Source organism: Abramis brama (genome assembly GCF_963993115.1).
Source record: "Abramis brama genome assembly, chromosome: 11".
Classification (NCBI taxonomy): Eukaryota; Metazoa; Chordata; class Actinopteri; order Cypriniformes; family Leuciscidae; genus Abramis; species Abramis brama.
In genome coordinates this window covers 2,243,670-2,267,977 of record NC_139973.1, presented here as the reverse complement: position 1 = coordinate 2,267,977, position 24,308 = coordinate 2,243,670, and the positions used below count along the sequence as shown (strand labels likewise).

At 37.4% G+C, this 24,308-nt stretch overlaps 1 protein-coding gene across 1 annotated transcript; it reads right to left on the bottom strand.

Moving 5' to 3' along the window:
- Positions 1-558: 558 nt before the first annotated feature.
- LOC311092396 (tubulin polyglutamylase TTLL7-like) lies at positions 559-24,105 on the bottom strand. The gene is made up of 12 exons (XM_084129091.1): positions 23,883-24,105; positions 22,416-22,483; positions 22,138-22,296; positions 19,203-19,419; positions 17,919-18,083; positions 16,274-16,432; positions 12,513-12,607; positions 11,377-11,524; positions 10,308-10,372; positions 3,141-3,252; positions 2,319-2,405; positions 559-1,100 (listed from the first exon to the last, which is right to left on the bottom strand). Exons 1-12 carry the CDS (start codon positions 23,982-23,984, stop codon positions 1,053-1,055), a joined length of 1,425 nt encoding a protein of 474 aa, XP_083985217.1. The 5' UTR covers positions 23,985-24,105; the 3' UTR covers positions 559-1,052.
- Positions 24,106-24,308: the final 203 nt, after the last annotated feature.

Sequence of the window (24,308 nt, the reverse complement as noted above, 5' to 3'; positions counted from 1 at the left end):
TGAACACATCTACATAGCGATATTCAGATATAGACATAGCCCCAACTACTGGCAACAGAAACTGACATGGTTAACACAGTAATGCAGTACTAACCACATAATTATTGTGTACTAAGCATGCTAGAAACATACTAAACATGCTAGCAACACTTAGCTGAGTCATGAAGCATGCTATTAACACCATTATACAAAATATTTTGTAACTGACTTTGACATACTCTTACTGTATATACCTCCTTAAATGTACATTGCCCAACCATGCTCTGTCTTCCTAAAGCCACCGAGTGTTGATGGCACGGGTGCGAGGGCCCTTTCATCGCTGCTTGCAGCTTTAATGTGGTTTTGGATTTTGCACACACAAGTTGCATTGTATTAGTTTAAATGTAGTGACGCACAATTGTGAATTAGTCAAATGGATGGGTAGTCTAACCCTAACCCACACATTAATAATTAACTTTTCTAACTAATCCATCTTTCTTTCTTCCTTTCTAACTAATCTATCTTTCTTTCTACCTAATCTTTCTTTCTTTCTAACTAATTTTTCTTTTTTCTTTCTTTCTAACTAATCTTTCTTTCTCTCTTTTTCTAACTAATCTTTTCTCTTTTTTCTAACTAATCTTTTTTCTTTCTAACTAATCTTTTTAACTAATCTTTCTTTCCTTCTTTCTTTCTTTCTACCTAATCTTTCTTTCTTTCTTTCTTTCTTTTTTTCTTTCTTTCTAATATTTCTTTCTTTCTAACTAATTTATCAATCAAAATTTAAACTACTTAAAACTTCTAACTACTTTAAACTTCAAACTACTTTTAACTTCTTCAAACTCGCTGGTCCGGCTTTCTCAAGCCAACTTAAAGTTTGTCTCAACAAACTTTTTTTTCTAGTTCAATTTAAAATTTTGCACACGCAAGTTGAAAGGCATGAACAAAACATTTCTGCAACATGTATCAAGTTCATTGATAAGTGTGCTTGCACGTGCTAATCATTTTGATACCATGTTCATCCCATAGGAACCAGAGATGCTGTCGCTGCAGCTGGCCGAAGAGTCTTCAGGGTCTCAGTGCCATCTGGGTGTCGGGCTGCTCTCAGGCATGGGTGACTGGACCTACAGGCAAACAATCACATAAACACATCCGCAGGGAGAGATGAGAGAAGACCCTAGAAAAATGTCAGTTCTGCAGCTTTCAGCCTGAAACCAATTAACACTTGCCACTATTGAACTCAGAAAGAATGTAAGGGCGGCAATGATGCATGTGTGGAGAACCCGGTCTTGATTTTATTGAAGTCTTGATTAATGTCACAGCAGAAACATGTTCATTTGGTCTGAAACACATGTACTGTATGTCAGGTGAACTAATCTATTATCACCATCAAGAAGTATTGAACAACAAATTGAATATCTGTCCAACACTTGGGATGCACTGACTATTAGCTTTCTGAATGCACTAATTTCACCTTTTCAACTTCAATTTGGCTCAATGGTCTAAATTAACACTTTGAATGTAATCTCCAACAGAGTTTTGAAAGAAAGCAGAGAGTTCCTGCTTTTTAAGAGAACATGCTTGGGACTATTTAAATATCTTAATTTCTGCCTTGTCAGATTATTCCAAATGGCCCTGTAATGGCACTGTTAAGAGCGTTCCAATCCATCAGAGCGGATACTGCCAAAATGAAACCTACATTCTGCTAGTCAAAAGTGAACCAACTCCAAATCATGCCAAACAGTGTATTTAACTGTCTGTAACATCTCTATTAGCAAATGTCATAACTCTATTTCAACTCAAACTAAAAAAGGGGGGAATTATATGTTGCACTGTGACATTTTTTTATAGTCAGGTACCACAAGTAATAACCCCATACATTTTCTCCATCTATATATAGAAAATAATCTGTCCAGTGACAGACAGTGCTCAACTGCAGTCAGATTAAGAGAAAACTGAGCATGAAAACTCAAGCATCAAACTCTGAGCATCAAAACAATTTTCAGTTCCAGTGTTGGTGTAGTCATTGCCTTTGCTGGACGGTGCACTTTTGTAAAAATCAGAAGCCAGTGTGATTTCACCAATCAGAGAACCATAAGAGTAATAAGAACTGTGGTAAAAGAGATCAATGGGGATCACGACTCATTGCGAATCACATAATCGAATTAGTCTCCCAACATGCTCAAACTACCTTGAATGCAATGCAACTTGCTTAGGATAAAAGCATTTGCCATGTAAAAAAAGAAATAAAACGTACATAGTGAATATAGTTGGCAAACGTAATTACTTTAAATTTCTTTAGATTAAAAAAAGTGAGTTTATCTACATTTGTGACTACGTACCTCAGAACCTTTCTGTTTAGAGAATTGGTCCGACAGTTTCTCATAATCGTTTTCACACTGCTTCAGTTGGTCTTGGATTTCTTCCTCCTGCAGAACAAGTCACAAACAAATGCATAAGATTGTCTTTGTTTTTCACATAATATAAATTGTATATTACTATGTGTTGATTTATTGGTTGTATATTCATTATATATTGGTGATTACTTTTAGCAATCAAAATCAATCCATTTGCACATTGATCATATATTGTTTATTTGTAACCAAATATTTACTGTAAAATGTATATTTTTAAATCACATTATTTGGATGAAATAATGGACACTCTAACTGACCCTTATGAAGCGATACTATATTAAATACATAAAGATCCAGATCAAATACCAATCTAAAACAATAAAAATACAAAAATATATATGCCAACTAATTTTTTTGGTTTAGAATAATATATATATATATATATATATATATATATATATATATATATATATATATATATATATATATATATATATATATATATATATATATATATAATATGTATTAGCACACCTCTCCTCAACTAGCCACATGATTTGAGGATTCATTCATGTCTGTAGCACAAATGGATTGTTTAAATCCCTAACCATAAGAATGAGCAATAGTACTGATGGTTGCCTTAAACTCCAGTAATGAAAAACAGATGGCCACAAAAAGAGTTAAGAAGTAAAATACTTTTCCTCATCTTATTTTAAATCCAAAAGGTGAGTAGTAGGAAGTAGTAGTTGTAGGAGGGAAGAGAAAGAAAAGAGCAAATAACTGTTGGATTGCGTCTCAGGTACATGCCTTTTTCTTTTGAGATGAAGCTTGTAGCTCAACGCAGGATGCGTGAAAGGCAGTTGAACGGAGACTCGCATATTTCTCAAAGAGCAGTTTGTCATCTGGGGGGTAAATCCATCTGTGCAGAGAGAGGGAGAGAAAAAGCTTTATCTGATTTAGCAGCCTGGTCTGCCTGCTTTTCTAATCACTTAAACAAACCTCAATCGTTCTTTTCACACATGCATTTGTCCATTAATGATGTGTATATACTAATGATTAATAAACTTGCTTGTTTATTAGACGTTAAGACTAAACAAAAGCCAGAGACGTGTAAACTTTTGTCTATATCTGTGTGATGGATCTTCAGATCAGCGCCATATTGGGTTGTGTATATAATCAAAGCCAGCAACTGGCTTTGCTTCGGGACCCAGATTTTAAATTAGACATCAAACGGCAACACTCTACAGTACCAAAACTGTGCAAAAAAAAAAAAATATAAATATATATATATATATATATATATATATATATATATATATATATATATATATATATATATATATATTAAAACCTAAATGCTTTTAAAAAAACCTTTAAATGCATTTACTGTATATTACTCGTAACACTTTACAAAAAGTACATGTAGTTAAAGTAAGTTAATTCAGTATTTATTAATGCAGTATTTATTAGGGCTGACTTCTAATAGTCGAGGATTCAACGATTCGATTCGGAGAGGTCTGATTCGACAATGAACCTCATAGTCGAATAGTAGGGAAGTGTTATGTAACCAATGAGCAGCAGCCAGGGCCGGCGAGTGCACTTCTGCCGCTCTAGGCGAAAAACAATTGTGCCGCCCCTAGGGCTGGTCCGAATACCATTTTTTGAGCTTCGAAGCTTCGGTAGTAATGAACATCGAATATTCAAAGCTTCGAGAGGGTGCTGAACATATACTTCTCTCTAATAAAGGCAGGAATCTCTATAAGTGTCTGTATGTCCGTTTGCATTTTGATTATTTCGAGAACCGTTCATCCAATTGACTTCACAAGGGAGTGCAGTGTCGCATTTGGTGCAATATAGATGGACTCGCGAGACGCGACACGTTCAGAATTAATAAACTTTTAGTAAACTACAGAACAACGCGAGCAGGAAGCGGTGCGCCTCACGCGGGCAGGGCTTATTAACGCACGCTGCACTAGTGATATAAAACGCACACACACAGGTCTGTTAAATTAAGCAATACTTTAAGGTAGTCTATATTTTTCTGACTAACAAATTACTGACACAGTAAAGGGTAGATTTAAATTAAGAAAAAAAAATTAAATAAAGAAAAACTATTTAAATACAGAATTTTTTTAAATTTTAAATTTAAATAAAGAAAAAACGAAATTTAAATAAAGAAAAAACGAAATTTTTAATTTAAATAAAGAAAAAACGAAATTTTAAATTTAAATAAAGAAAAAACGAAATTTAAATAAAGAAAAAAATTTAAATAAAGAAAAAACGAAATTTAAGTAAAGACAAAATGAAATTTAAATAAAGAAAAACGAAATTTAAATAAAGAAAAACGAAATTAAGTTAAATTAAAAACGAGATTAATTTAGATTGATAATAACTTCAGAAGAATCAGACAACCACAGGTGCAGTGGAACACTATTCATATGTGAAGAAGTGATTTTTTTTCTTTTTCTTTTGGGACAATGTGAACTTAAGCTGAAGGCTGCGCGCGAAGCGTCTCAGCAATGAAGACATCCTTTCCTTTTCTTTTTCTTTTTGCTGCATGTGCACTTTCTGAAGCCCATTCGATTATGACTTATATTAGGCCTATGTTTATTTTTGTTGTTGTGTAATTGTTTTTATTTATTCAGGCAGGCTTATTGTATTTTGAAAAATGTTTATGACATTTTGGACTAGTGCCAGGCTGTTGCGCTAAGTTTAATTTTATTTATTTTATCCCGATTCCCGAGTGTGAACTGTGAATTAAAAGCCAAGAAATAGGTTCCTAAGTGAGAGATAAAGGCATGTTTTGGCACGTTGTTGTTTTTGAAGTCAATTTGTTCCTATTTTATGTGAACTTTTCTGATGTTTGATATATGTGTGATATGTTTTGTTCATCTGGCTTTAAATGAATAAAAGGTATTTGTTACACACCATGTTTTTCTTTTAGTTTTTTTTTAGCTCTTTTGTTTGAAATGGAAAAAATCTAGCTGCTATCTTTTAAAAAAAAAAAAAGGTTCGACTATCAGTCGACTATGGCAAAATCTAACGAATCAGATTCGACTATGAAAATCCTTAGTCGAAAACAGCCCTAGTATTTATTGATCTTTTAAACTTTGATAGATGATAAAAATACAACTGTGTATTGTTAGGTCATATTAATAAATGTTTAAATTAACATTAACTAAGATTAATAAATAAAGATTATTAAAGTATTTTTCATTGTTAGTTCATATTAACTAATGTAGTGAAACAACACATTACATATTAATCTAATTAAACTTTATTGTAAAGTGTTACCATATAGGCCTAACCACGAATTAGACCAATAGAAATTAGAAAACAATTTAAATTCTATAGTCAAGTCAAGTCATCCTCATTTATACAGCGCTTTTAACAATGTAGATTGTTCCAAAGCAGCTTTTTACTTTGATTTACATTTGTTATTAAATTAGGGGCCGCTAAGACGACACCATTCTCTCTATACAGACTTTAAACACGTACCTGTGTAGACGCTGATGGTGTTCACATGCGCATTAAGAATTGGTTCTATAGTTATGTGCGTTTGAATATATGTGCGCAGGTTTGTAATTCCCTACAGACCAAGCCTAAACAAAGTACTGGTCTTTCCTTATACATTTTGATACAGAATTTTATTTTATTTTGTCACTACGCGAAATGAATTTCCCAACAACGCTTTATCTGTAGAGTGGTAAAGGGATCCTCCATAGGGAGACACTAATATTAGCGTAGATGCCATTCTTCTTATGATGTAACGAGTACATCAGGTTTAATGGAAAATGTTCCCGGTTCCGGCTGACCTGATCTATGCAGCCTAACATTGAACTATAGAAGTCTGTAATGTGTTATGTGAATGCTAGCTCAAAGAGATGTGTTTTTAGTCTAGCTTTGAACTGACAGAGTGTGTCTGCTTCCCGGACAATGGTAGGAAGACTGTTCCAGAGTTTTGGTGCTAAATAGGAGAAGGATCTACCGCCAGCAGTCGATTTTGAAATTCTAGGTATTATCAACTGGCCGGAGTTTTGAGATCACAGTAGACGTGAAGGACTATAATGCGTTAAGAGCTCGCTCAAGCACTGCGGAGCTAAACCATTTAGTGCTTTGTAAGTAATCAGCAACATTTTTAAATGTATGCGATGTTTAATAGGGAGCCAATGCAGTGTTGACAGAACCGGGCTAATATGGTCAATACTTCCTGGTTCTGGTAAGAACTCGAGCTGCTGCGTTTTGGACTAGCTGTAGTTTGTTTATTAAGCGTGCAGGGCAACCACCCAGTAGAGCATTACAGTAATCTAGCCTTGAGGTCATGAACGCATGAACTAATTATTCTGCATTTGTCAATGAGAGTATATGGCGTAATTTAGATATATTTTTAAGATGGAAAATGCGTGACTTTCAAATGAAAGGTTGGTATCAAAGAGCACACCCACACACACACAGACACACACCCACCCAGGTTCCTAACCGACGACGAAGACGTGACAGAGCAGCCATCAAGTGTTAGACAGTATTCTAGGTTATTACTTGAGGAAGTTTTTTGTTGAATAATTAGAATCTCTGTTTTTTCAGAATTAAGTAGTAGGAAATTACTAGTCATCCAGTTTTTTATATCAGCTATACATTCCGTTAATTTTGTGTATTGGTAAGTTTCGTCAGGGCGTGAAGAAATATAGAGCCGAGTATCGTCAGCATAACAGTGAAAGCTAATTCCATGCTTCCTAATGATATCTCCCAAGGGTAGCATGTACAGAGTGAACAGCAGCGGTCCTAGTACTGAGCCTTGTGGTACGCCATACTTAACTTGCAATCGATAAGACATCTCTTAATTTACTGCTACAAAATGATAACGGTCAGATAAGTATGATTTAAACCATGCTAGTGCAATTCCACTAATGCCAACATAATTTGAGTCTATTTAAAAGAATGTTGTGGTCAATAGTATAAAATGCAGCACTAAGATTGAGTAACTAAGATCTAATGAGAGCTTTCTCAGTACTATGGTATAGTCTAAATCCTGACTGGAAATCCTCGCAGATATAATTTCTTTCTAAAAAGGAACATAGTTGTGAGGATACCGCCTTTTCTAGTAACTTTGACAGAAAAGGAAGATTCGAGATCAGCCTGTAATTGACTAATTCTGTAGGATCAAGTTGCGTTATTTAACAAATGGTTTAATCATAGCCAGCTCAAAGTTTTTGGTACGTATCCTAGTGACAAACAGATGGCAAAAGTACTCACTTCCCGTACTCAAGTAGAAGTACAGATACTTGTGTTAAAAAAATACTCTGGTAATTTAACTTCTTTACTCAAGAAAAAAAAGTAACAAAGTACAGGCTTGGAAATGTACTTAAAGTAAAAGTAGCCTTGCGAATGATAACCATTTTTTTTATGCAAAGCTACCTAGACCACACTAATGTTACTGGAGTGCAAGCTGAGAAACTTGGATATGGAAAAAAAAGGTTCTTTATCTGTCATTGCCTACATTTTAAGGCCTAAACCATCACATTGCCTGATATGATTATTGTGACAGAGACTGGGACTCCAGGTTAATGAGATTCTGAGAGAGTAGCAAGATATGAATTCAATTGTGAATTCAATTTTGATTCTGTGAGAATTCACAGACCCAGTTCTCTTTTTTAATCTTCCCCTTAACATTTAAAGGAATCTAGGGTAATGATTTTTCTGTGAATGAATGTCGCCTAATCTGTCGAGTCGTCTTGTAGTGATGGGTCAAGTGCAACGTATATTCCCATCAAATTAACTCTGGTCTTTGCGAACGGCCCCAAACCATTCCCTTCCGTTCCCTTTAGTTACTGTTGCTATGTCCGACAAGCGACGCCTCTCTCACGCCACTAACAAGGCGCTGACAGACCAGATTATTTTTTATATGAAACAAAGACTCACCTTTCAAATTTGGTCATTTTTTAAAGAAATTTAAACAATAAATACAGTTTTGTGGCTCTTTAATGTGTCGTGACAGATCGAGCCTCAGTTAAAGCTGCTCGTGAACCGATTATCTCTTCCCTCTAGTTAATTTATAGTTTTATATAAATTATTAAATTTATTTTATAATTTACGAACATTTTACTTCGTTTTTCAAGTTTAAATCCTCCAATGTTAATATACTAACTCTCCTGACTGCTTTGTCGGACAAAATGGCGGATTATGATTAGTCAGATCGCCTGTCAATCAAACACCCTGCGAAGGGTTGATGACGCGAAAATTAACTCGGTCACTCCACTGAAATTATTTGAAACTAAAGTAACGAGCTTTGTAAAATGTAAGGAGTAGAAAGTACCGATATTCCTGTTAAAATGTAAGGAGTAAGTAAAGTCGGCACAAAAATAAATAGTTAAGTAAAGTAAATATATCTGAAAAATCTACTTGAGTACAGTAACGAAGTATTTGTATTTCGTTACTTCCCATCTCTGGTGACAAAGATGAATTAATGATATTGAGAAGAGGATCTATGACCTCTGGAAGCATCTCTTTCAGTAGCTTAGTCGGTATAGGGTCTAACATACATGTTGTCGATTTAGATGATTTAACGAGTTTAGTAAATTCTTCCTCTCCTATAGCAATGAATGAATCAAATTTTTCTTCAAGGAGACTACAATGCTCTGCCTGATGCGATACTGTAGTAGAGGGTTGCATAGTTATAATTTTGTCCCTGATATTATCAATCTTATAAGTGAAGAAGTTCATAAAGTCATTACTGCTGTGTTGCTTGGAAACTTCTGGGCTTGAAGCTTTATTTTTCGTTTTTAGTTTAGCCACTGTTTCAAATAAATACCTAGGATTATGTTTATTTTCTTCTAATAGGGTTGAAAAATAAGCAGATCTAGCAGCTTTTAAGGCCTGTCTGTAAGTAATGGAGCTCTCTTTCCATGAAATGCGAAATAACTTTTCTTTTCTAATTTTCTTCCAGTTTGCGCTCCATTTTTCTGGCTGCTCTCTTAAGGGCCCGAGTGTGCTCGCTGTACCACGGCGTTGGACTATTTTCTTTAATCTTCTTTAAGCGCAACGGAGCAACTGTGTCTAAAGTGCTGGAAAAGAGAGAGTTAAAAATTTCTATCGCAATATCTAGTTCTTCTAAGCTATCGGGGATGCTGAGATGATGAAACTGATCAGGAAGATTATTAATAAAGCAATCTTTAGTGGCAGAAGTGATAGGTCTAACATATTTGTAACACGGAGTCGACTTATCTACTACAATCTACAATCTACTAACTATCTCATCACTCCAATGAACAGGAAGGGGGCCAGAGCAAATTACAGTGCCTGACATCGTACTTGCAAGTTCACACACCTCTTTAATGTTAATTTTTGTGATCTCCGACTGGCAGAGTCTATATATATATATATATATATATATATATATATATATAGAGAGAGAGAGAGAGAGAGAGAGAGAGAGAGAGAGAGAGAGAGAGAGAGAGAGAGATAGAGAGAGATATAGAGAGAGAGATATAGAGAGAGAGAGATATATAGAGAGAGATATATAGAGAGAGAGATATATAGAGAGAGAGATATAGAGAGAGAGATATAGAGAGAGAGATATATAGAGAGAGAGATATATAGAGAGAGAGATATAGAGATATATATATATATATATATATATATATATATATAGAGAGAGAGAGAGAGAGAGAGAGAGACAGAGATATATATTATTTTCGTTCCAATCACTGAACAACACGAATGAGGGCGTGTTCATAAACAAAATGTTGCCTAAACACTGGATTCAGACATGCCTTGGTGCCTTACTATTTAATTCTTCTGCCTACGAAGGCAGAATTGTTTAAGTCTTAGAAACAACCTTTGTCCTTGCTTTGTCCTCACATGATAGCCCAAGAAATTGTTTCACACCATCGCATATCACAAACCAAGCCACAAGAGACCCCACATGAGTAAGCGGGCATTCTTACAGGATAACAATCATCAAAGCGGCTTCCCTACCTGTAGTTCCCCAGGTTGCACTTTGTGTACACTTCCTGCTTGCGGTGTTGGGCCAGTTCTTTTTTCTGAAAGCACAACACAAGTGAGTAAGTGGTGAGAAGTAGGAAGAATGACAAAGACATAATGCCCTGTTCCTGCTGGTGTTAGCAGAGTTATAACAGTCTCTCCTCTACACTTGTTAATACAGGGGCTTATTCATAATTCATATAGATTTAACTCCCACTGTACCATTTTAATACATCAAAAACTATAATTGCGGAAAGGTCAGCTGGCCAATTTGAGTTGGCGCAGCAGGGTGTCTTCTATAATAGTCACTGATCTCTTAAATGCTGGTACAGGCATATTCGCTCAGCCCCCAATCCCCAAATCTCACTCCTCTTTTGCATCTAGCTTTGCCCTTTGAAAATACCACCTACCTGCAGTCATCTCAATCTCATTCATCTCTTCATTTAATAAAAAGATCGAAAGACCAATCAAGAACTGGTGCACAAAGCTCCATACATACTCCATACAAGAACTTACTCTGAAAACATGCTTTGTCTGTACGTATGCATTTTGAAATATGAATACTTATAAGAATAGTTTACTTGCATCTCATTTACTTACAATCATTTACTCACCCTCAAGTTACTTCAAAACTGTATGAATTTCTCTCTTCTGCTGAACACAAAGGAAGATATTTTGAAGAATGTCGGTAACTAGACAGTTGACTGTCCCCATTGACTTTTAAAATACCATGGAAGTCAATGGGGTCCATACCGACATTCTTCTAAATATCTTCTTTTGTGTTCAGCAGAAGAAAGAAATTCATACAGGTTTGAAACTTGACGGTGAGTAGGCCTAAATAATGACAGAATTTTCATTTTGAAGTGAACTATTCCTTTAAATACCTTTTTTTAGTTTTGGAGGTTTTTAGACAAAACACAGACTAGATTTCAACTTGCATTTTCCACATAAGCACAAAGACTCAAGTCTGGAGCCATGGCTTTGACATCAAAACATTATTTTGCTTCTTAAATTAAACATGACCTAATAAAATGTTGCTCTGTAACAGCTGAATGGGTCATACCAGTTCCTCTCTCCTGCACTCGAGTACTTTAAGTTGTTTCTCCAAGTCCGATGGTCCGGCCGTCGGTTTCTGCGTGGTTCGCTGTCTATACAGCCGTTGCTTGACTTTCGCGTCCTGCTGGGCCAGACACTGTCGTTTATCACTCGCGCTGGGTAAAAGCAATAAAAAAAAACAGGAAATGCTCAAGTAATAGCACTCAAAGTAGCCTAAACTCCCAGCCGAAATCCTGACAGACTCCGAGACTCCGACTTGACAGCATTCAGCACTTCAAGATTTCATTGCTCACTGGGCCTTCAAATTTGCTGTTGAAAGTGACCACTCAGGATCAGTGGGCTCCTGAACCACATGGGGAACCCTCTCGTTTTATTGATACGACTTCCACACTCCTAACCCTATTTTAAAATTATAACTATAAAAATATGTCTGAGATGAGTGGGATAAAATAATTTGCTCACCTTGTTATATCCATTCCACTTTGTATAACTTATTTCATAACCATTTAAATTCAGTAAACCTGGTAATTCACATTATATAAATTCTGATGGCAAAAGATATCTTGTTCAAAATGAAGACAAGAAATATTGTGACATTTTGTGGTTATCAATCTTGAGTTGAGTTTGTCTTTAAACCTACATGAACTCCACACATCTACTAAATATCATCTTGATTTCAGTTGCATAAGGGTCACGGCAAAATGGCTCAGTTAGTTCTGTGAAAAAAGATAGATAGCCCTGAAAAAAGGTTGGCCTATCACCATTTGTTTGCAAATGCCACTTGTTTAAATATTTTGTTATGCAAAGCAGTGAATTTCAGATATTTTTAAGTATAGCTCAAGTGTCCAAATACTTTTTGGGGCCTTCACACTGGTACCACAGGTGCTGCATGCAATGTGCTCACAATAAGCTAAAACTCCAAAATTATTTTTCATTCTTACTGTATCTTAAATCAAACAGTAGCTATAACAAATGCATGAGGACCCATCAAAGAGTTTCAGACAACTTTTTAGTTGAGATCAAGGAATCAATATTTTTGAAAACAAAAAAGACTGTGGACAGCCGACAATTGAGAGTGAGTTTCCTGATTAACTCATTCGCTTCTCTTTCTAATGGGACTCTGGAGAGAGCAATGCTTCATACCTGATGTTGAGCAGTTTCAGGGCATCGAATAAAGCCCCCTTCTTCACATCGTAATCAATCTTTTCATCTGTCCCAAAACTCGGAGCACGATTGATCTGTAGAGGGGAAAAAGAGAGAGAGAGAGAGAGAGAGAGAGAGAGAGAGAGAGAGAGAGATGTTATCTTCTTTCATATTGTTTTCTTCAATTTCAAAATCAAAACCTGAAGCAATCACAAACTTTTAAAGGGGAATGAGAAGCCACAGTAGAAACGGTCACTATTACCCATTAGTGAAATCAGAGGCATCAGCTCTCATTTAAAACAAGTTCTCTCTTAGTCCGCAACTGGCACTGATGTTGAGAATATAGAGTGCCTCATGTACTACAGCAGTCAACATTTAAAGTGGATCAAAACCTTTCAAAGTTACGTCCCTTCCAATGACTTCTTAACTGCTAAGACCAGATTACTGGACTCAAGAACCAGGTCAGTCTGATTTGTGAATGGTCATTGTACAAAAGCTCAAGAAATTCATTAATTGAAAAGGTTAGACTCAAAAGAACAATTTTGGTCACAAATCAGGCATTGCTCAGCAAAAATATTAGATACAATCTCCACATCCAGGTCCATATTGGATCCAGCCTCTTTACCAAATCCTGTGTGAAGACATCCATTTTGTTTGGTATCAAAACTGTCTGCAGTTTTGTCTGATATCCAAAATCAGGTTTAAAAAAATGCATTTTGTCTGGTACCTTAAACTGAATAACTAAAAATCTTCAGGGAACACACAAATTCTATTAACCATTTTAATGATATTTTTATTTATCATAAAAAAAAAATTAAAATAAATCTGGGTATGAATAATCTTAATGAATAACGTACCATATTTTAGTTTAAGAAACATACGCTTCTGATCAAAAGTTTGATTTGTTTTTCAAGGAAGTCTCTTGTGCTTAGCTTGGCTTAATCTATTTGATCAAAAATACAGTAAAAAAGAAATATTATTAGTTTAAATATAATTGCAGTTTTGTATTCAAATATTTTAAAGATTTTCAATTTACAGCATTAATTGAAGTAGAAATCGTTTGAAATATTATAAATGTCTTTACCGTCATGTTTAATCAATCCTAATGCATCCTTGCTGAATAAAATTATTAATTAATTTAGAATGGTATAGTTTTATAATGGTTTCACACAAATAATATTAAAGGGCACCTATTATGCCCCTTTTTACAAGATGTAATATTGGTCTTGGGTGTCCCCAGAATGTATTTGTGAAGTTTCAGCACAAAATACCCCACAGTTAATTTATTATAACCATTTGAAAATGTCATTTTTGGGGTCTGTTTTAAAAAGAGCTGTTTTGGTGTGTACCACCTTAAATGTAAATGAGCTGCATATCCCCGCCCTGCTGGACCCAGATGATGAAGAGAGTCCGGCAGAAGAAACACGAATGAGAATGGACCAGGACGTCTCGGAAAGGTTATTTGATACATTTATGTACTTACAAAGTTTTAATCGCGTCCGCTTTGTAATTATGGATGTGCAACACACACACACACACACACACACACACACACACACACTATGATAACTTTCACGCAATTTTTTGAAACTACACACACACAAATACTGTGATAACGTTTGCTATTACTTGTACAGGCAAATGTGAAATGTGCAAATGTGAGAAGATGGCTACAGAACCAGAAAACATATGCTGCAGGGAGACAGACGTTTATATACTTTCTATGTAGATAGAGCTGTATTAATTTATTAGGGGTTCAAGCTCGAAGTGCTGAAACCCTATTGTTATTGTTAATTTTCCCATGATGCAACATTCAGACATAAAACTGATCGGGCAGACCAAACCATAAGGCGTGGAGACTTGAAACTTCGGGGGCTGGTAGTACTCACAGCGCCTACAGCGTCACCAAGGCCCGCCCCGATCGGCCGGACGGGGGCGCTACAGCGGTCAAAAGTACGAAACGGCTCATAACTCATCAACCGTGAGGCGTAGGCTCAAGTGTCTTATATCGCTGGAATCCTTGGCTCAAGGCAGACAAGATGCATGCCTCGGATTTGCTCGTCACCCTGGGAACATTTTCGGGTATTTGGTTTTTTTCCAAAAACCTACATTCGCGAACTAGTCCTAGGTTTTTGGCCCGACCGGAACCAAACCAGTGCAGCAAGATTCTCTGGAGTCCGACTGTCAATAATTATCAAAAAAAAGTGAAAATTTTGGCTCACGGTTCCTAAGGGCCGCCAAAACGTTCCCAGTGGGAGGGGCCCCATATACTAAATTGGCTATAACTCGTGAACGGAACGAGATTTTTTGCACCAAACTCAGCACACGTATGTACGAGCTCATTCTGTGGTCGCGTGAAAAAGGACGCGGCGACTGGCCACTTGGTGGCGCTATAACTGTTAAAAGGGTGTCAATGATGCATTTCTATGGCAAATCCCATGAAATGGCTGAAAGCGGCCATCTTGCTGTCTGATTTGCACACAGCCTCACAAAATCGGGCATGCGCATGCGTCACGTGATCCTAAAGAAGCTTGAAAACTTTCATGGACGTCGGCCCATTGGTGGCGCTCCAAATTCAGGCTCCAATATTGAGTAAATTGAGGTTTTTTGAAAAAACTACTTTTGCGAACTACTCCTAGATTTTTCGCCTGATCGGAACCAAACCAAAGCAGAAATATTCTCTGGACAGTGACTATCAATAATCATCAAAAAAATTATTAATTTAAATTCACGGTCGCTAAGGGAAACCTAATTTTGATGGCACCAGGGCCACTTTTACTAAAACAATTATAACTCGTGAACGGAAAGAGATATTTTCGCTAAACTCGGGAAACATGTTCATGAGCTCAATCTGAGGTTACTTGAAAAAAATCGCGACGATTGGCCACTTGGTGGCGCTACAACATGGAAAAAAGTCATGAAAATGGCTATAAACGCACCCAAACGTTAGTCCTTTGAAATCCTGAATCCTTCCCGAGTCCAACAATACCAAATATGCCAGGTTTCTCCTTATAGTTTGTGTATCATTGTCATTTAGCACTTAAAAAACTTGCAATTATCTTCGAAAGGGACCACATGAGGGCGAGTAACTTGAATCTCTCTTCGCACAGTAGAGAGATTACCGTATGGACAGGAGGAGAAGCTCGCGGGCAATCGGGGGGACGTGGAGGCAAAATGACAAAATAATTCATCAGAATACTTAGCAAAAGTTTCTCCTGCTCCTAGCCCATGGACAGCTCCTACTCACACTCTCCGTCTCTGCGAGATTCCCACTAACCCACTAACGTAAAACTATCACTGTAAAAATTGTAAACATTTTATTTTCATTTAAGAAAATGTAAAAACTGTAAAAATGTGACAGAAAAAACCTGTCTACGGAGCTGAACTATATATGGAGGAAAAACTCAAATAGACATTTTGTGTAATTTTACAGTAAAATACTGTTAAATGCACATTTTTGTTGGTGTTAAACTACTGTCAGGATTTACTAAAGACATGATGTGAAAAATTACAGCACTGTTAGATAACCCTATAAATGTAGTAATAATAATAATAAAGTAATAATAAGAATAAAATAAGAATCAAATTTAAAAAAGCCTTTACATGGTCAAGAGGTAAAAAAAAAAAGTCTTATGGTGGTTTTTTTCTCCATCATGTTGGCTTCTAACAGGTGAGGGCACTCAAACGTGGAGTGTGTACTGTATATCAGCATAATTGGGATCAAAAAGTGTACTGATTGAGGAGAGAAGGTGAGAACAGACCTCTAGCAGCCAGGGCTTGAGGTCGCGGTCGAGGATGATGTCAAAACCCAGCACCTCGAAGCAGACGCTGGGGCTCTGTGGTGGCTGTCTGGGACGGAGTGCACGGTAGTCCTGGAGGACGTGTGGCTCGGCCACTATCAGGGTCTTCGCCACCAGCTCCTGCGAACACATGCACAAAACATGCTTTCTTTATAAAAGACGACACACAACAAACTTAAACAACTCCAAAGAGTACATTCAAAGGTTGACGTTTGTGAATTGAACTGCACTACATTGTGACATCTTTCAGTGAGGACATGCTTGTGAAATCTCATTGCATGTGCAAACAGCCCGTATGAGGGACTCATTAACATCCCAGCTCCCTGAAGAGACATGATAGGTCAAAGACTGACAGCACGCTACGGGAAGACAGGGAGGGGCAGATCGTAGGAAGACAGGAACAGACGGCCTGTATCAGCTCCTCTACTCGCTTATCAGAGGTCTGCATGATTAAACAGAGCTTGTGTTGAAGTATGAGGGGCAGGTCCCACGGGGACCCCAAACGTGAAGTTCCGGAGAAGCAGGTTAGATCCCAGCATGCATCCTCCACAGAGAACAGCATGTGTGTCTCATGTTGATTCCTGCCCTGCTTCCTCCATGGTCGCTGATTCTCCCGGCCTGGCAGTTAGTCCTGGTGTTCTCATCACCAAGTGTCAAGCCTCCGGTTCTCTCAGCCGCTGCCTAGTCTCCGTCACTGGTCATCGTGTCTGATTTAGTCTCACCCCCGACCAGCCTGTTTCCCCAGTGTGTGCGCTGTCCCTACTGTTTGGACTGTTTCATTCCTCAGTTACATCTTGTGCCTTGTCTACCGTAATGTGTCAATAAATCTTGTCATCGCTCATTTCTGCATTTGGATCCTCTCTCACTAACAACCATGCTACTAATATGCATCCTTTTAGAGACCTTTGAGGTAACTGTCCCAGTGAGAAGCTAAAAGTACAATTCGAGAACATTTTATTTCTGACAGTGTAAAAAAGCCCATTTCTAGTGATGGTTAAACGTACTGTACTTAAAAATCAATTCAATTGAATAATCTTTCACCGTGTCATATACTGTAGAGTGGTGCAGGTATGACGTCAGAACCTGGAAGACTAAATCGCAGCTGGTTCCTTCAAGATTTTCCTATGGGGTTTTATAATGGGGTTTTCTTTTTTTTTCAATTTATACGTCAAATAAAGCCTTTGATAAACATAACCTGATGATGATTTTATGTTTTATTCAACAATGTAAATGACACACACACCCATAGTGAAAACACAAATTTTGAAGTAGTTATGTTCATTTCTGAAAATGTACGTTTTTAACACGCAAATAGATTAGACAGTTTGGGGTGAGAGTGTGTACAGTGTATGTTGTAGAACAAAACATTTTTACATATTTACCACAGGCTTTATTTTACTTATTAATTGAAAAACCCCATTATAAAACCCAATAAGAAAATCTCGAAATAACCGGCGGCGAATTAGACATCCGGGTTCTGACATCATTCCTGCACCACCACTCTATTATCAAACAAGCTATATTATACATCACATTTCTCCATTGTATCATGCAGCCCTACATTTAAAAGATAACAAAGAGAAGCAATAAAATAAAAACAACTCACTGATACATCGCCCCAGAATTTGTCCACGTCGTAACCGTTGGTTCGAAGGAACTCTGTGAACCACTCAATAGACCGCTTGCTGCCTTTGTCCACCGTTTCGTCTCGCTCAAAGTTCTCATTGTCTTTGTTTACAGAGTAGTTGGTCAAGTGCATGTATTGCTGATCCTGAGGGTATTAAAAAATAAAGGTTTTACAGATGGTTACATTTCAACCATTTACATTAGAATAGTTTTAGGAAGATTTTCAATTTGTCATTTGCACATACTTTACAATGTGTGAACTTGTTTAAAAATGACTGCAAGAATAGCAGAAATCTCATTGTCATCACATTAAATATGGTGTTTACTCTAATGAATCTGTTACCTTTATGTATAAGAGTGTTAAGTCAATATGAAACGGCATTTGCAGCATACTGTACACTTAGCTTAGCTATGAAGAATTGCTTTTATCTATCAGGATTGGCCTGATTGTGAAAAGTGTCTATTTGAGTAGTATAGAGCTGGTAAGTCCCGCCCCCTTCGCTAACCCCGCTGGACCTCTAGGTTGAAAAATCGTCAATGCAAGTGAATGGGAGAAAATCATTATTTTCTAGTCCCGTTTGAATTGTGCCATGAATGTGAACATATGTTGTCTGTGAATTTTTTATATAATCTTTCGTGTGAAGAATGCTACAATTTAGCGGGTAGAAGTTTGATACGGTTAGACTTTGTGTGAGAGCACTTTGTGGACTACAACTCTTCGCTGCTTTCGACGCGTTTGAAACGTCACCACCATTCGCACACACGGACACTAGCTCACGGATCCCGCTAAACATGGCTGTGTCTTTGGTGCACTTCACCGCCTTCTTTCAGGGAGAGGACAAAATCGTTGAGGTTGGCGAAAACCACGGGTAAGTCAACTTTATGGGGTGACGTCACATAGGCGACATGTAGTCTTTCTCGTTATGTCTTTTCCACAACTGCTAGCCGAAGAATCATACCATATACTGTCAAACTCGTAACATGAAAGATTATATAAAAAATTCACAGACAACATATGTTCACATTCATGGCACAATTCAAACGGGACCAGAAAATAATTATCTTCTCACATTCACTTGCATTGACGATTTTTCAACCTAGAGGTCCAGGGGGGTTTTACGGAAGGGGCGGGACTTACCAGCTCTATATGGAGTAGAGGGTTTTGACCATTAATGAAGTAAGATTTGATGACTTTTTATTAGTTCATTTACTACATAGAATTAAAATGTTCACATCGCTTTAATGATGTCATAAGCCAACTTACCAGGTTCGACTTGTTTGGCGTGTGGTACTTCTCTGTAGACAGTCGAACCAGGCCGTTCTTGTAGAGGAAGTAACACGGTGGATCACAGGAAGTAACAAGAGCGTATGTTCTCAGGTCAAACTTGTAGCCCTCCAAGAGTAAAGGATTGTCCAAGTATTCCTGCACAACGAAGTGGCCCCGGACCGGGATCTTTTTGTAGTCTTGAATCAGAAAAATTCTGGGAGAAAATGGATAAGATTCTAAGATCTGAGACGTCAACTTTCCAAGGACCACAAGCTGCTGAAGGAGGGATTGATCACCACAGTTCATTTGTTAGCTATGTCAGCTGATAAATCTATGTTCGGCAGTGTGTCCAGTTGTCAGACTCGCGGTGTAAAAGACTTTGAAAACATTTCTGCCCTAACGTTACTCTGACTCGTATTGGCTGTCATGTTTCGGCATTAGGAATGATGATTGTTTTTTAAAGCTGCGAAGTTTATGGTAACTTTATAGCGGGTAAATGCTGGCCTCGACCACGACCCTACAAAATTTACAAAATTTGACTGCTTTACGGCATACGTCACTTCCCCCACCATTTCGTCAAATTTGGACGTGAGCGGTCAATCAGTGTTTGTTTTCGGCTTTCGTGCGTATGTTTTTGTCATGGGGGCTGTTTATGCCACTTAATGCGTTTTCTCAGATCTGATAGCTATCCGATCGTGAAAAGTCCAGGTGTAAATGCCCTCCGAAATGCATTCGAGACGGATTTGAATCCGATCCCTCAAACCACTTCAGGAGGAGATCTGAGACGCATTCCAGATGAAACTGGACAAGTGTAAATGCATATGGTTGTTGAAAGAAACCAAATTGTACTCCTCCCAAAAATACTAAAATAAATAAATAAATAAAAACGTGTGAGAGCTAAGGATGGCTGAAGCGAAACAGTCGTTCCGAAGCTTTGCGAGATCCCGAAGCGCAGATGTGTCGAAACACTGATCCGAAGCGTGATTCGAAACACCCATGTCACGTGACTATGACCAAACGAAGCCTCGAAGTGTTTCACTAAGTGTTTCATCAGCTGTGGTCCGCCGAATCAGCGTTTGATTGGAACGGTCGGGAACAGACCACACAATCGCACATCTGTATAAAAGTGAAATAAACGCATTTTGACCTCGTGGGTTTTTGTGAGAGGATTTTTTCAAAGGCTGGAGAAATTATCTGTAAAAAAAGAAGTAGGCTAAGTCCTTCCACAGCAGATAAATTAATATTTTTGAATAAAAATCTCTAAAAAAGTGAGACATTGTGGCTTGATTTCTTTTATTAATATTCATTTTTCATGACCAAAATAACATGCACAGTGAGGAGCCTATAGGTTACAAGCTTCACATATTAGAACATTATAATAATAAAAAAACAACACATTTTTTTAATGGCTCGTCAAGGTTGTTTCAGATCAACACCTGCAAGTGACCACTAGGTGTCACCGTTGAGACGGGTGTCGGATTGATTCGAAGCCTCGAAACAATATGGCACATTTGGTTCAACTGTTTCATTGGTTCACGAGGCCTCGATTTTGCCATCACTAGTGAGAGCGTGTTATAGGCTATATGTTATATCCAGATATGACGACGCGCTGGAACACGCATCACCGCAGATGAGCAACTGCATCAAGCCAACGTGCAAACTATCGCAAATCAAAGTGAAAGTAAGTCGCAGACGCTTAACACACAATCTTCATCATTAAAAGTAAAGAAACGAAATTATCTTACCAGGCTTACTGCTCTCTCTTAGGCTATTGCGGTCTTTGATTTTGAAATTTTAGCTGATGATCTATGAAATGCAGCTCATATCTGTTGCTTTCGGTGACGTGCACTCCATTCAATCTGCATATAGCGCGAGAATTGAAGATCAGATTTAAATCCGTTTCGCAAAAATACATTTATGTGACCAGGTGTAAATGGAATCGTTTTGATAAATCAGATAGCTATGCCTCACAAATTAGTTTGCCAGCTGAACAGGTGTTGTGAGGTGTATTTATCACGTAGTCCTGAGGGATATCAGACGACGCTGTTGACATAATTTCTGCGATTATCATGAGAACAGCTTTCAATATCTCACATAATTATCAGGACATAAATAAGCCTAACGTAGAGGTTGTAAATAGTATGAACGAGCACAATTTGGAAACTATTATGATAAATTGCAATAATCATGTCTAATGTCTAAACATCATAACGGCCAATGTTATGAAATAATGCGACGTACATTTAACTTAATTGATGTTATCTGGCATTTTGTAATGTTTACATTCCAGTAAAAACAACAGAAATTAAATTATACAGTAGGCCTAGACTATAGACTATTTACTTGTGATTTAGCTGCAATCATGTAAAAACTTTATAATATAGGCTAATATATTTACGACAGTGCAAGTACTCCACAGCGACTCTAGGGGTCGCTGTTTGACAAAAACACAAATTCTACTTAGTGTGGCTTTAATATAAGCATAGCATTGCAGAAAATGACCAAACAAGAACATGGGCCGCAAAAAGACCTGCATAACATTGAGACGCTCCATTCTCTCAATTAAAACAATTAAGAATGATTTACTGCGATTGAGTCTATAGCGTAATAAGTGGCTCTTGAGGGATTTCTAGGATTTATTACACTTCAAATGCATTCTGTTTTCAATAAGAAATGCCACATCCATAGCTGCTTATCGTTGAAAGGTGTTTTGTTTAATAAATAAAAATGTAATTTATAATTAAAAATGAAATATTACTACATCCCACAAACTGTTCTACTGCATGTTAAGGTTCGCGGAGAATGCTAAGTTGAACAAAATGTTACTGTAAAATGTTTGCCACTTTTGTAGGGAAAATGACAAATAATCGATATATTTAAAAAAATATATATACTCCACAGGATGTAAAACTTCCAGTCTGTTGTAACTTACCCATGGCCCATGGCTCCATTTGCAGGCTTAACAATAAATGTTTTCTGCATGTGTTTTTTTTTCAAATTCTTTACATAGTTCTGGAACTGTCTGCGCTTGGCTGGGAGGATCCAGGTTTTGGGGATGAAATTATACTCCTGAGGATGACTTTTAATCATTCTAAGGAAAAGAAGAGGGTATTAAAATGAATAAAAACGAAGAGTAAAGTCAATGTTCCTTGGCTGGAAGGCAGATGTAATCAGTCATGTATCTGATATGGTATCATGTTTTCAACTCACTTGGCCATGTTCCTTGCCAAGCAGTCTTTCCGACAGATCTCTTTCATTCCAGGGAAATGGTTTATTCTCTGCGGAAAATAATCACACTGTTAGAGGACACTCGGTTATTCACCTCTTAGAGGAAAAACACAACATTAGAGCCCAAGTCTTGAACTGAAACTATAAAATAAGACTATAACTAAAGAACAAACCTTTTAGTAAGTATGAAAGCACAACATGCTTTTCCCAAAAAAGAAAATAACACAGAACACAACTGTATGAAAAGTGTTTCATGGATCAAAGCATCAAAGCCAATTATTTATATTGTGTATATATAATATTAGACCGACAAGCAGAATTGATTTTTTCACACTAACACAATACACTATTGTTTCAGACAGACCGTTTGTGCCATATGAATTGGGTGTAAAAGTCATTTGTTTCAATATGAAAGTCAAGAAAACATAAAACATTCCCAGAAAGATACCTTATTTTTGCAAACATTTAAGACGGAAAGCATATATTCTTTACACAGAAGACAATTCCAGAATGCAATGTAAGTTCAGTGAGAAACTAAATAAAATGTGAGAGAATGACTGATTGTTAACATGTTTCACTTCTGAAATGGATTAGTACAAATATATCAGTGTCATTTAAAACAGAATACCAATTATTGTTTGTGTGATATGGCTAAAAACACATATTAGAGTATTGTGCTTTTAGCTTATCAAAATGTTAACGTCAAACTGCTTTGACCTCTGACAGCTTTGAATCTGATGCTAGTAGAAGTACTGACCACATAAACAGAGACCCAATCCTATAACTTTCTGCCAGGCTGCAATGTTTTTTTGATTGGACAAAAATTTATAATGAGAACAAGTGGACAACTCATAGCATTTGGACAGGTGTAACGTGTGTGCTCTGTTTTGATTTAGTTTTCATTGTTCTTTGTTCTGGTTTGCCTGCGTGACATTAGGTGTGTTAGACATCGGCTGCGGCTGTATGTAACTGATCGGCGACAGTTGCCGTGTGCAGAGGGGGAAACGGAGGCGTGACGACGGACACTTTCTGCATCCCATAGTGACAGCTCACACTGGCCCTCATTTATCAAAAGTGCGTACACCAAATTTCCAGCGTACACCTGGCGTACACCCAAAACCACGGTGACTTTGAGATTTATCAATATGGACGTTGGCGTACGGCACGCTCAAATCCTACGCCAGCTCAGGAGGTGGTGTACATGTACGCACGTTTTGAGTTAGTGTGGAAATGCGCAGAAAAACTATTCCTAACACCACAAAACGCACTGACAAACTAAAAGATATGATATATTATGACCCACTGTAAAAAAACAACAACATAGCAATTATAAACTTCAGTGTTTATTTTTGTGCAACATGGACTTCAATGTTTAATTTGTGTGACTTTACCAAAGCATTTGATTTATAGGCATATGTATTCCTTCAGTTGCGAGCCTGTGCGCTTTACCTGACGTTTCAAGCCTTGTTTATACTTTCGCCTGGCTCCGCAGACTGCGCGCGCACCTCCCCAAACGGACGAGGCGTTTATACAATAAGCAATAAGCGTCATTAATAATAAAAATCTAGAATTTTTGTTTCTTTCAATTTTGTTTCTTTCCACTTCCCTGGTTTCTCTTTCTCTTTCTCAAAGAAGTTTCTCTTCTTTGCCGTCTTCCGTGTGTCCATGGCGTAAAATGAGGGCGTGGGGGGAGCGGAGACTTGAATATATAGGGGCGTGTTATTCAAATGACGCTCGTTTTCAGCCGCGGCATTTATCAAGCGCAGGTATTGCGTACACCTGGATTTCAAAGGTACGCACAGCTTCATAAATCAGGCGGTGAGAAGAGTGTAAGCATAATCTTACGCCAACATATACGCCCGTTTCTACGCAAGA

What these genes read in the sequence shown, in the direction of transcription:
- LOC311092396 (XM_084129091.1), bottom strand. Translation starts at nt 23,984, where the DNA reads ATGACGCTTATTGCTTATTGTATAAACGCCTCGTCCGTTTGGGGAGGT. An exon ending in AACAAGGCTTGAAACGTCAG is followed by an intron (nt 22,484 to 23,882) that starts GTAAAGCGCACA and finishes TATTTTCCGCAG; the next exon opens with AGAATAAACCATTTCCCTGG. An exon ending in TCAAGCCCTGGCTGCTAGAG is followed by an intron (nt 12,608 to 16,273) that starts GTCTGTTCTCAC and finishes TCCCCTCTACAG; the next exon opens with ATCAATCGTGCTCCGAGTTT.